We start from the raw sequence: 14,141 nt of genomic DNA on the forward strand, positions 1-14,141 counted from the left end.
ATTATTGTTATTTGTATGTTTTTTTGCATCACATCACTGTTTCAGTACAGTGATTATTGATTTAGCATTTTCCAAGAGAAATCATTGTCTCTATGGTATCACAGCGCTACATTTTCTTTCTCACACAAGATTTTTTATTGTTGTGACTTAGATGAGAATTAGATCACATTTTTGGGGAAATTACGTCAACATTTTTTAATTCCAGGGGGTTCACATATTTTTTACTGCCACTGTAACTGGATAAGTCATATTTGAGGGGTTTAGAAACAAAAAAGAAACATATTTAAAACATGAGCAGGGCAAACACCAACCATTGTGGCACCACATACTTCTCAGCCCTCTCTTTCCTTAACAGGTAACATCACTTTCCTAGGAGAAAAAATATTGCATATACAATTGCTACAAGTCATATTGTAATTAAATGAAATTAGAAATAACCTTTCTTTGAAATCTGCAGTGCTGTAATTTTCTGTAAAATGCAATATGGCAACCTGGAGGTGTTCCGTACACAGATGGTGTACAGAAAGCCTCTCCAGAAATGTAATTCCCTGCTTGCGTGATTGGCTTACTGATTTTCCTAGAAGTATGCACTAAACTACAAGTCATATTTTGGGTATTCTCTTCAACAAAAATTACATTTTTTGGCGAGATACTCTCAAAGAAATCACTTCTAAAGAGATTCAGAGTTCAGACTATGCCACTTTCCTCATTAAAGCACTGCAAGTGCAGCACCTGATTGATATATGCAAAATCACCTCCATTCTATTTGTACATGGACACAGAACAAACAGCTATTTCTTATGCCATGTACACACGACCGTTTTTCGGTTGTAAAAAATGAAATTTTTATTGGTCTAGAAATAACGTTTTTTCAACCCGATCGTTAAAACGGCCTTGCCTACACACGATCGTGAAAAAAAAATGCTCTAGCAAAGCGCGGTGACGTACGACGGCACTATAAAGGGGAAGTTCCATTCGGATGGCGCCACCCTTTGGGCTGCTTTTGCTGATTTTTTGGTAGTAAAAGACGATTCGCGCTTTTCAGTCTGTTACAGCATGATGAATGTGCTTACTCCATTACGAACGCTAGTTTTACCAGAACGAGCGCTCCCGTCTCATAACTTGCTTCTGAGCATGTGCGTTTTTTTCATTTTGTTAAAGCTCACACACGACCATTTTTTATGACGTTAAAAATGACAACGTTAAAAACGTTGTGAAAAATTAGAACAAATTTTTAATGCCCATTTTTTACATCGTGAAAAATGCTCTGGAGCCCACACACGATCGTTTATAATGACATTAAAAAAAACGTAATTTTTTATAACCCACAAAACGGTCTTGTGGACGCGGCATAAGAATAACAAAATGTAGGAATCTGTTACAAAGTTGGTTAAAATAGTTGCAATGTACTTAAATCACCCAAAGGGGAATACTTTCTTCTCAACAAAAGTGGAGTTACTCTTTAACCCTTGCTCGTGGTCCAGTATATGCCACACAAAGAGGATATGCTACCCTGCAATCCAAGACACATCCCTTTTGGCCAGTACTATATATTCAGTGTGTGTGTGTGTGTGTGTGTGTGTCAGTGTTGCCAACCGTCAGTATTTCTACTGGCAGCCAGTAAAAAACAGGCAATTTGCTCCTGCCAGTAAAAGTAAAAGGTTGCCAGTAAAAAATATGTTTTTGATGCTCGACTTGGTCCGGAGCTGGCTGAGACCATCTGGTGCCTGCTACAGTGTGATCGGGTGGCTCTGGTGGAGGTGGTGCCTGAGCATGTTGTGTGATGTGATGGTGCAATGGAGCCAAGACGTAGCGGCCAGAGCCTCGTGTGTGGGTCTTCGGTATAAGAGCAATGCAGGCTGGGACTGGAACCGGTAACCGTCAGTGCCGTTTAGACTGGAGTGGGCTGGAGGGACCACTTGGCTTGGAGAGAGACTGTCACTGGGGCATGTCATGTTGGGGAGGTCGCATCTGTGCAATCTGCTGACACTGTTGGCAGTGTCACTGTGAGAGTCAATTTTATGTGTGTGCCTATTCTAATTTCTGGTCCTTACTATATCGAAAATAAAATAAGAAATATGTTTTTTTGCCTCATCATCTACCTTAAATTGTATTGTTAATTGCATATTGCATTTGTTTGTAGCCTAAATACTCTAATTTGCACTTAAAACTGTAATGTTGTAACTTTTGGAAATGCCAGTAAAAACTTGGCTGTGCCAGTAAATTTTGGCTGTTGTGTCAGTAAATTTCAATCTGGTAGGTTGGCAACACTGGTGTGTGTATGTGTGTATATATATATATATATATATATATATATATATATATATATATATATACACACAATTTTATACACACACACATATATACACACACACAAACATAAAAACAGACAGTACAGTATTGTCTGTCATTATGAAATCTGTACTGTATAAAAGAAAAGTGCAGTTATGTTGGTGAGCTGGACCTGATTGTCTGCATTTCATCACATTAGTTATCAAGTAGCAGTGGGGATACATATGTACAAACATGTCTAATACTCCCCATCTCAAGGTTAATACGTTTTATAAGAGATGAAAGCGAGACTATGTTGAAGTCATGAGTTACATGAAGGAAAATGATATGTTTATGCTCCAGAAAAATGAAAGGAGCTACGGCATCAGTACTCCTTCATTCCTTCTTGTTCAACACAAAATTCTTTAGTAACTAAATGCTTCTCTTCTCTGTGGGTGCCATCAAGTTTGTTATATTCCAGAACCATCTGCGCTAATTTACTTCTTGCCTAGCCTAACATAAAAAGGGCTTCTTCGTGACATTGGCTTGTCCCTGTTCTTTATTCCCCATCTCCGCCTTTCCCTAAACCATGTCAGATTGGCCAGCAAATTCCATAATTTTCATCTCATCTGGCTGTTCATTTCTTCCATGTGAAAATAGAACATCTTAAGCGAATCCGTATTTGTACTAGATCAGTCAATTATATGCTAAAATGTTTTTTGTAATTGATTAAATGAGGTCTCCACTTCAAGCATAGACTAGAAACATCTAGGTTTTAGGAAGAAAAAAAAAGAAAAAAAGGGGGGGGGGGGTTGAGTCAGAAGTGGGGAGAAGGTACCTGTCAAAACCATTTACCGCCCCACCCCCTCCCAAAAGGTGCTAAATGTGGCAGCGAAGGGAGGGAGGGAGGAGGCAGACAATTGGAGCTTCCTATTTTGGATGAAACTCTGGTTTAAACTTTGAAAATGGTCACACAGATGCCCCAGATCCAGGCTGCTCCTGTCAATTCTTTTGCAGACTCTAACAGGTTTTCTTATAAGATTGCCCTGTATTTGGTTCCATCCATCTTCCCATCAACTCCAACCAGCTTTCCTGTCCCTGTGGAAGAAAACCACCATGTTTCACAGTGGGGATGGTGTGTTCAGGGTGATGTTCAGTGTTAGTTTTCTGCTACACATAGCATTTTGCTTTTAGGCCAAAAAGATCAATTTTGGTCTCATCTGACCAGAGGAACTTCTTCCACATGTTTGCTGTGCCCCCCACATGGCTTCTTGCAAACTGCAAATGGGATCTTTTCATGGCTTTCTTTCAAGAATGACTTTCTTCTCTCCACTCTTCCATAAAGGCCAGGCTTGTGGAGTGCATGACTTATAGTTGTCTTTTGGACAAATTCTTCCACCTAACTGTAGATCTCTGCAGCTCCTCCAGAGTTACCATGGCCTCTTGGCTGCTTCTCTGATTAATGCTCTCCTTGCCCGGCCTGTCGGTGTAGGTGGACAGCCATGTCTTGGTAGGTCTATGGTTTTGCCATACTCTTTCCATTTTCGGATGATGGATTGAACAGTGCTCCATGAGATGTTTAAAGCTTGGGATATTTTTATTAACCTAACCCTGCTTTAAACTTTTCCACAACTTTATCCCTGACCTGTATGGTGTGTTCCTTGGCCTTCACAATGCCATTTATTCTCTAAAAACCTCGGAGGGCTTCACAGAACAGCTGTATTTATACTGAAATTTAATTACACACGGGTGGACTCTATTTACTAATTAGGTGGCTTCTAAGGGCAATTGGTTCCACCAGAATTTAGTTAGGGGTATCAGAGTAAAGGGGTCTGGAATACAAATGCACGCCACACTTTTCACATATTTGTAAAAAAAAAATTGAAAACCATTTATCATTTTAGTTCCACTTCACAATTACGTGCCACTTTGTGTTGGTCTATGGCATAAAATCCCAATAAAATACATTTACGTTTTTGGTTACAACATGACAAAATATGGAAAAATTCAAGGGGTATGAATACCTTTTCAAGGCACTGTAGGAGTGACAGTCAAGTGTCTGCAAAAACTTCTGGCCATGAAGGCCCGGATTCACAAAGCACTTACGCCGACGTATCTCGATATACGCCGCGTAAGTGCAAGTATGCGCCGTCGTATCTGTGTGCTGTGCCCACAGAACTAGATACGCCTGAAAATAGGCTTCATCCGACTGACGTAACTTTCCTACGCCGGAGTATCGTGGGCGCATATTTACGCTGGCCGCCCCATTGCAAATATGCAAATCAGGGGGACACGTCGATTCACGAACGTAGTTGCGCCCGGCGCATAATATACCCGGTTTGCGTAAGGCTTACGTCCGGTGTATAGTTATTCCCCATCTATGAGGCGCAACTCATGCAAAGGTATGGACCAGGGAACAGCCGTCGTATTTTACGTCGTTTACGTAGTAGTATGTAAATAGGGCTGGGCGTAGGTTACGTTCATGTCGTAGGCAGTGATTCGACGTATCTTAGGCAGTTGTTTCGACGTGATTCTGAGCATGCGCACTGACATGTGGCCACGGATCGGCGCTGTACGTTATTCGTATCTATATAACGCTCAGTCCATCATTTACATGGGGTCACGCCTCATTAGCATGGCTCACGCCCACTTCCACCTATGCTGGCTTACGCCGAGGAAACCCAGCATAGTTTTGGGGCGAGTGCTTTGTGACTACTGTGTTTGGTGCTCTGCGCTACGCCGGCGTAGCCTAAAAAAGATACGCCCGCATAAATATGCGCCAATGTATGTGAATCCGGGCCATAGTGTATATGCAGAAACGATTCGATTTTTTTAAACAAAAAAACCCTGTCAGCTTCTGTCGGAGCCGCTGTACTAACCATACAAGGTTAGTTCAGCAATCTCCCCCAATGAGCTACTGTGTTCTGACAGGGGGACCGCCCCCCTGAAAAAACACATAGGTCAGCGCTTCCAGCCAGTAGACTTTTTTTGGGTCATAAACCTTTGACAGGAATTGAACATTCGGTCAGGCTCCTAACGGAGCGGCTGCCATACACACAGGGAAAATGTTTCCTGGTTTCTATTGAACTGATACCGCCTGATATTCGGCCCATGTGTACAGCGCTTAAGGAGCCAAAAACAGGGCTTTGCACTGAAAACAGTGCGATAGCTGCATGGATTATTACATTTTGTGCTGATACAATAACGCTTCATAGAAGAATAGCCACGTTACAGTAGTGTAGTAAAGACAGTATGAAATTAGTTCTACTGGGAATTTTTTTTTTTTAATTATGGGGCTTGTAAAATGATACAGCAGAATATATCTGTCAGACACTGATTGGAACTTTTCTTTGAAACGTGTAGTTTGAATTAAAAAAGTAAAATAAGAGTAAAGCTTCATGATTATGCACAAATATAAATCCTCTACCGTTGGCACAGTCTCTGGAAGTACTGCACATGAAAAAAGTGTGTATATTTTATTCTTCACTAGAAAGCAGAGCTTTCCTGCTCTTACTTGAATATTATCAGGGGACTCAGTGATAGGGAAGCCTAGCACAGTGAATGATAATGAACTGTGGCTCATCCATTTCCAGCCAGTAAACATCGGTCACAGAACACACTATAAGTCACAGGAAGACTGCTCTCCACTTCTGAAGAGGATAAAACCATATCTCACTGCTCATCATCCTGACTCCTCACACTGGGGAAGGGCCAGCCGTGACAGACACAAATGAGACAATACTTCACAGGCTCACAAAAACCCCAATGCATTCTAGAGAAATGTACTACAATGGAGAAAATATTTCAAATTATTGAACAATAACCATATCTTGTGTTTTTTTTTTTTTTCACATACATTTAATGTTAATACAATTCAATTAATAAAGGGTATTTACACTAAAAAGTCTTATTCCGTAAATTCAGCACACAGTGAAAGTAGTACAGAAATCCCTAGCAACCAGAATTGTACCATTGTAATGAATAAGGGCATTAGTATTGGTACATTTTTTGTGATTTATGTTTTATAGCCAGTAAACAACTTATATTATATAACTGGGGTTGCACCAATACTATTTTTTTTTTTTTTGACGGCGAGTACTAGTGCCAATACTTCCAGTCACGTACTCGCCAATACAGAGTACCGATAGCTTTGTGTTGCGATTTGAGGTCATTCATTTTGTATGAATAGGCTCAAATCGCACTGCAAACAAATCACATTTGAACAGGAATGCAGTGCAATTCAGGGCTGAATTGCATGCGGTTTTCTGCACCACTTCTCTGTGAACCCAAGCTAAAGTCACTCTGACAAGCCTGGGTTTACACAGGAGCGATGGAGGGAAACAGAATGCGATTCGGACAGGAATTGCACCGCATTCCTGTTCAAATCATATGCAATTATTTGCAGTGCGATTTGAGCCCATTCATTTTGTATGGGCTCAAATCGCACCGCAAACAATGTAAAAAGTACGTAATGAAAAAGAAAATGTTTTAGGTTATCAGCAGGTTGATGAAGAAGGGGGAGGCATAAGGCAAAATATCTGCCCGCTAACATTTCCCTCTAAATAACCTTAATTTCAATAGTTAAAGTAAACTAAACTAACCTCTAAGCTAGTCCCTAAAACTTAAGCCCCATACACACTATTAGATTTTCTGCAGATTTTTGTCTTCAGATTTACCAAAACCATGTAGTGCAAGGAGCTGCCTGATTGCATACAAATTAAAACTCTTAAGGTTTGACCTCATATTATATGGTTTTGGTAAATCTGAAGACAAAAATCTGCAGAAAATCTAATAAGGAAGGTACAATCTCAATTCACCAGCACAGGGCATGAAGCCTATGGCCAAAAGACCGCCTCATATTAATGCAGAGAGGCTTCTGATTCATTTGAGATTCTAACTTTTAATTGTGTAATATAGTATATAACAGAGAAATATTTTGCTTTATTGGAAGACTATAAAGCACCCAGTGATCAATTTCACCCTCGCTTTTTAGAACTATAAAAAAGGTTTTAGGTTTTAGAACTATACAAAAAAAAATATATATATATATATATATATATATATATATATATACACTATAAGGTGATTTTTATGTAAGCTTTGTATATGAAATGTAGTTAAATCAAATTTTCCATATACAAGTCTCATTTTTGCACATTTCTTGTACAATATATTCCTGATATTGTGTACAGTATATGTCCAACAAGCCTTATTTTTTTTTTCTTGTACAATATATACAAACGCAATTGTATTTTTACATACAATATCTGTATGATTCATTTGTTGATAGCTGCACTCTACTACAGATGCAAGAAACCTAGGTTTGTGAACAAAAGGCCGGATGTTAATGATAAAGCCCTGAGTTTTATTTCTTCTCAGTGAAGAACCTAGCTGTTATTATGAAAATTTCCCTAGGAGAAAAAAAAAATGCAGCTCCAGCACATTACTGAACGCCAATTCATCATAACAGGGCCTCGCTCCTGCTCATCAACAAGTCTGAGTGATGAAAAGATCCAATATTATCCTGACAGTGTTTCATGCGCCATTCTCAATCACACATTATTACGGCATCCATATTAATTTTCGGTGACACACGTCCTAGGCCTGTTCAAATTAGGCAAGCCAACGAGGGGGAGTTGATGAAATACCAGCATAGCCACAGCTCATTGCATTCCAATTTGCATGCAAATGGTTTATCAGGAGAATTCCATTCCAGGCAACTGGCAAGTGAAAAACAACAGTAATCTACACTTCAGGGCTACCATACAGAGCTTAATGAATCGCATAGAGAGGAGGAAGTGACAGACCTATGAGAGGATCGATCTCCACTGGCAACTGGTACGGCTGGTCCTGAACTGCACCTTGATGGGCTGGAAGGGGTGAAGATTAGATTAGAACATAAGCTCATTCTATAGTTTTTACATAAAAAATACTTTATAAAATGTGCAAAAAATAAGCATAGAAAGAAAGGTAACACTTTCAGGAAAAACAAAAAAATAAAATGCACATATTGCAATTTAGAGGATGATCTTTTATTTTAAAGACTTGATCGCTTAGGGTGCAGTACTACCCGTTAGACAATATGATGCAAGTAAGGGTGGACACTAAAATTAACAGCTGTTAATATGCAATAACCTTTTATGTTCCCAAAACCCTATGCAGTTTAATGCATCCATTGAGTGGAAAGCATACACATTTTCCCTGTTGCAGAGAGGAGAAAATTATAGATGATTGCTTCTATATTTTTCCTAACAAGCAAAAACACTTTTCACTGCATACAATAGAAACATCCAGAGTCTGTGCATGAAAAATGGACTGTGATAGGCATTAAATCAATACGTTTGATCAGATCAATGCCCTCTTTTATATGATCAAATTTTGAAGAAGAAAAGTTGAGATTTAAATTCGCAAAATGCATAAGTATTCGAGTAACATTCATACATATGCATTTTTCAGTCCTAATCACTAGGCTAGGATTCTCTATATTTATAGGTGGAAAGGCTTCCCTAGCCAGGCACATGCTCAGTATCTTTATTTTGTTTTACCAGACGCTGAGGCAGATGCTTGACTGGCAGTAGCTTCACATGTGACGGTGCAAAATGAGACAGCACAAATATGCCTGGTTTTGAATGGACAGCCATCTGCTCTGTGTGGCAATTGTAGCCACTGACTTCGTACAGCTCATATTATTCCTAGAGCCATACTCCAAGGTCCTGCCAAACAGCTAATTACAGAGGAGCGCTTCTGGAAGCATCATACGAGTTTTATTTTAACTTGCAAATGTCTGTTCTGAGCGTATTTAGTATTACAGTATCATTTCCAGAAAATGCTGCATCCAAATATCTACACAATTGTAGAGACCAGCATATTTATTCAAGATGCCATGTGTAGCGCAAAGTCAGAGAAAACTATGGCCGACAAGCAAATGACCTGACCAGAGTACCCTGAAATGTAATTGGCTGCCAAGGGCTACTGCACTGTGTAGCTCTCTGAATTTTTACCAATAAATACTCGTGTTGCTGCACTTGGAAGCACCTTCCTTTCTGCTCATTTTTCTCTAGAGTCTGCTTCTATTCTTTGAAGTGCTGCTCAAGTGCCCTCTGTGTATTCCCCAGCTATTCTTAGTCCCCTTGGATGGTGGCCCAGAGAACCAAGACACCCAGGGGTCCTATTCATACAGAAGTGCCCTATATACTCGAGTATAAGCCGACCCGAATATAAGCCGAGGCACCTAATTTTACCATAAAAACTTGGGAAAACGTATTGACTCGAGTATAAGCCTAGGGTGTCCATCTGCATGCCTCACTGTGTCCATGTGCATGCCTCACTGTGCCCATGCCTCACTGTGTCAATGACTAGACTTACGTTTAACATGGGACTATATAGAAGGGTTTGCCCGGTTTGAAAAATCGTGGGCTCCCTGGCCGTAGGTCCCCCAGACAGCAAACTTTTGCACACTTGTAGAGAAGAACTGGGGCTACATGTGTGCCAGGTTTCGGGTCCAGGGGACCTAGGGCTGGCCAGTAGCGGGTCCCCAAAGTTACCGGAGAAATTATCATTTAACATGGGAGTCTATTGAAGGGGTGCCCTTCAATAGGGGGCTCCCTGGACAACAAACGAAGAGTTGGGCTATATGTGTGCCAAGTTTGGGGTCCAGGAGAGCTACGGTCAGCCAGCACGGGTCCCCAAAGTCCGGGAGATCAGGTGCAAAAAGGTGACTCGAGTATAAGCTGAGGGGGGCATTTTCAGCACAAAAAAATGTGCTGAAAAACTCGGCTTATACTCGAATATATACGGTACCTCTATTTTCTCTGAATTACATTACTGTGTAAGCATAAAAGGTGCACCCTAAACTTGTAAAGACAATAAACTGTCTAAAAAGTTTCTCCTTTATATTTCAAGTTCGAGCTTATCCTGTTGACCACTTCTCTCCACCACACATACAATACCTATACTAATATTGTCTATAAGACATTTTCAACAATGGTACACAATTATGAGCTGGTATTTCAGTTGAATGACAATGTTTTAGAACTTACCAGGAAGACTATGCCACTTGTTTACAGCAAACAGCCTGTTAGCTGTGACAGTTATGACTGCAGGACTGGCCAATCCAGGCTGAGTATTCGCAGCAACGTGAGTAACCGGAGAGTTGGAGGGAAACTTCAGAACCATAATGACATCGTGCTGAGCTTGGTCTGTAAACATCAGTGGACTCTGCAGGAGGAGATACTGTTGAGTGGGCACAACAAGACCCCAAACACAAGTGGAAGAAGGGAACAAAGTGTACAAAGAAAGACAAATCAAAGAACAAAGGGAAGGAGAACAGGACAAGAAAAGGAAGACATGGTTATAATAGAGAAGCGAACAGCAGCAGGAAATGCAAAGCAAAAGTATAAGAGAAGTAAGTCTAGTAGGGATAAATCTTTCAGCTGGGTTTGGAAGATCACATACTCAGAATCTGTTATAGAAAATAAATCATTTTGTTGTAACATTTACATGAATCTGTTCAATTTTATTTAATGTAATATTTTGATGTGGTCTGTGCTTCAAAGTAATTTGTCAGTGGCAATAATACTTGATAATAATCTGAAAACTGGTAGCTAGTAAGTGGCTAAAGAGCAATTCCAGTGAAATTATAAAGCAGAATTGAATTTATATGTGGAGATCTCTGAAAACCCAAACACTTTTGCTCAGTTTCTGTAGAAAGTAGCCAATTATCATCTATCAGACACCCCTTAAATCATGTGTCCATTCTCACCTCTTAAGCTAAATAATGCTGAAGAGACAGCTTACACCAAGTGCTTGTATTCCATCAAGGGAGCTACATTTCACCTTGTTCAAGACCATTCAGCTATGACGTGTTGTGAAGTGGAAACATGCAGAACTGCAACGTTAGACTACATGTATCCAAAAGGTAATTGAATTATGATATGTGGACCTTACAAAAAGTGCCACTGCCACGTCTGTGCAGTCACATTGCTGTAGATCCCCACCCGCTCCTGGAGTACAAACTCTCAATAAGATTGGATAAAAGTGCAGAGCGCATGTGCTGGACTGGCTGGGAAGATTTTGACAAGGCTTTCTATAGTGCCTTCAAACTGCACAGCCAATTTCTCTGGGTCAGGGACAGAGGAGCATGGGACCCCCCTTTACAACCTTCTATTCTGGTATATTGTGCTAAAGCTAAACTCTGGGTACAGAAACTTTGATTAAAAAATATTCCTCTCTGCCACTCTGCAGCTGAGACCAGAACGTCCAGCATTGAAGCTCTGGAAGTATAGCCATAGTTATCCTTCTGGAGCTCCATACAACTGTTAGATGTAAATTAAAGATATATGTTCACAAGGTGGTATGCACCTCACTGGAGTAAACTCATTATATGCCAGCAGATTTATTAAAGTGGCCTAATTCCTAGATTTTAGCTTTAAAAGAACAGACTTCCTGAAGTAGTCTGGATTCTAGTACACACTAACTGCAAAGCAGAAACTTTAAAGTCAAACATGCATATAAACACTGGGTAATAAAGAAAATGATTTAAATAGGTGAAAAGGATGTAAAAAATCTTTTATTTCACTAAAAACGCTTAACTGCTGTAAACTGAATCATATGTCATAAGAAAAATATCCTGAGGCTTCTACATATTAGATTTTTTTTACACTGTGATCACTGCACTATAGCAATTCTGATCTGCATCTGCCAACATGTTACCTTCTCCTGATATTGTGGATATGATACCTGTCTTTTGTTTGCACATGCTGTTTAAAATTCTTTAATAAAACTTTTATGGAAAAAAAACTAATTGAGAAGACCATTGCTCTTTCAAACCAACAAAACACTAAAATGCCAACTTTCAGAAACATTTCTTCATCTAAATTAGCAAAACCCAGCTTGATCATCTAACCTCAAAAGAAAACTGTAAGTTCTGGAATATTAGACAGTTATTTGTGCCAAGTGCATTGTGCAATTAAAGTGTTTGAGGAAGCTTAAGAAAACTTTAGTACTGTGGATAAATTCAGAGACTCTGTGCAGAGTTCAACTGCAAATAAGTGCAAACCAGAACCATGCTATAACATCAAAGGAAGTTGAATATTTTTCCCTCCTTATTCAGCCCAGAAAAACTCAGTTAAAGGCCAATTAAAGTGCACAAGGCACTGTGTAAATATCCCAGAATAGACATATTCCTTTTAAAATAAGCATAGCACAAAATACCCCAGCACCTGCTTGTAATAAGCTAAAAAAAAAAGGTTCTCATTTTAAATAGCAAGTTTCATTTTCACAAATGGAGTACATTTTTAAAATGAGGCACTTCCTTACAGCAGACCTGTGCAATGCATAAGGAGTGGTAGTAAGGCTGGTTTTCGGAGGCCTAAGTCACAGTACATAGGGGCATGTCACATAGCCAACTTAACTATACAGCAGGTGGTTGGCATCCAGCCAGCAGGAAGGTAAGCCTGAAGAAGAACTGGCAGGCAAGGCGGTCCTATAAGAACTAGCCCAAATTCACAGCTCTGGGTTCAGGATAATGGGCAAAGTACCCATACTCCCAATGAATAAAATGCAGGCAGTCCCATTTGAGCGGATATAGTTATTTAGGTGGAAGCCATTAGTTCATAATTTCATTATTGACATTTACTGTTTAAAATCAGAACCTCTTGGAAAGACAAAGCACAACATCATGCAGGGGAGATAGAATGAAACTCAAGAAATCGGACACAAGATGGTGAACTATACAAAACATGTGCATGCTAAAATTTGGAAATTAAACAAATACAATTTAAAAAGTAACCTTTTTAACTTAATTTACATAAGAATGGAAATATCGGCCTAAAAAGCATTCTTTAAAATTTATGCACCTTGTATAGACACATTGAAATAACTATTTGAATTTAAACGTAGACATTTAATTAAAAAAAATACAGAAAATCAACCCAATCCAAAAATGCAGCTAAATCAAAGCCTAAAAATACTCTGGCCCTGTAATTACACAGAATATTTGTAAACTTTTTTTTTTTTTTACTAAAAAGCTATTAAAATGATATTTGCATTTTTATTATCAGCCCGTTTTAAAAAGTTATTAAGAGTACTTACAAAAACATATTGCACCATGAAATCCTGTTTGTACTCTTTGCACAAAGGTGTAAATAAAGGCAACTAATAAGCTATCTAGACACCCTTCTGAGCAAGTGGCTAAAAGCCAATCAATATTATGAGTTAATTCTCCCTGGATGCTCATTCAATTAAAGGTGTCAGTAATGCCTCATCTGATGTGGCCTCAATTAAATCCAGCTATCTGATAGTGTGAAGGCACAAGGGGATTCAACAACAGCAGCAGAACCAGACAAATAGGCAGCCTTTATGTGGCTGCTAATTACTACACCTGGTGTATATTATGGCTGGTGCACTTAACAGCGCGAGATGGCTTTAATTTCTGCTGTGAAAATAAAAATGTGCACACAATAGCCCAGAGGAAAGAAACCACATTATGAGTTAACATGAAACCCTGAACAACAGAAAAATGCAAAGCAAATGTGTTTGCCATTTTTATTAGTATAACTCCTAACTAATGATTTCTGTAATTTTTTTTATTTTTTTTTAAGGGTGTGAGTTATCCTGGTATAAAATTAGGATATAAAGCTGGGATGCAAGAATGATATTGTTCTACATAAGAAAAAGTCCATATTCTGTGCACATGCTATTCCAATAGGCAGACAGTCTGGGCCAGATTCAGATACATTGGTGTATCTTTCCGGGTGGCGTAACGTATCTCAGATACCGTTACGCCGCCGTAAATTAGGGCGCAAGTTCCGTATTCAGAAAGAACTTGCGCCCTTAGTTACGGAGGCGTAACGTATGTGTGTCAGCGTAAG

The 14,141-nt window shown here is 39.4% G+C and overlaps 1 protein-coding gene across 3 annotated transcripts in view; it reads right to left on the minus strand.

The window, feature by feature from the left end:
* The window catches only part of LRBA (LPS responsive beige-like anchor protein), a 789,979-nt gene that overhangs the window by 76,014 nt on the left and 699,824 nt on the right, over positions 1–14,141 (minus strand). For 2 of the 3 annotated variants that reach the window (XM_040331889.1, XM_040331891.1), the window contains 2 exons: positions 10,311–10,503; positions 8,079–8,141 (listed from right to left, as the gene is read on the minus strand). In XM_040331889.1, the coding sequence (XP_040187823.1) occupies positions 8,079–8,141; positions 10,311–10,503 (256 nt within the window). The remainder of the gene's footprint in view (positions 1–8,078; positions 8,142–10,310; positions 10,504–14,141) is intronic. The other variant, XM_040331890.1, reaches the window with a different exon arrangement.

Source organism: Rana temporaria, chromosome 1, assembly GCF_905171775.1.
Source record: "Rana temporaria chromosome 1, aRanTem1.1, whole genome shotgun sequence".
In the NCBI taxonomy this organism is placed as follows: Eukaryota; Metazoa; Chordata; class Amphibia; order Anura; family Ranidae; genus Rana; species Rana temporaria.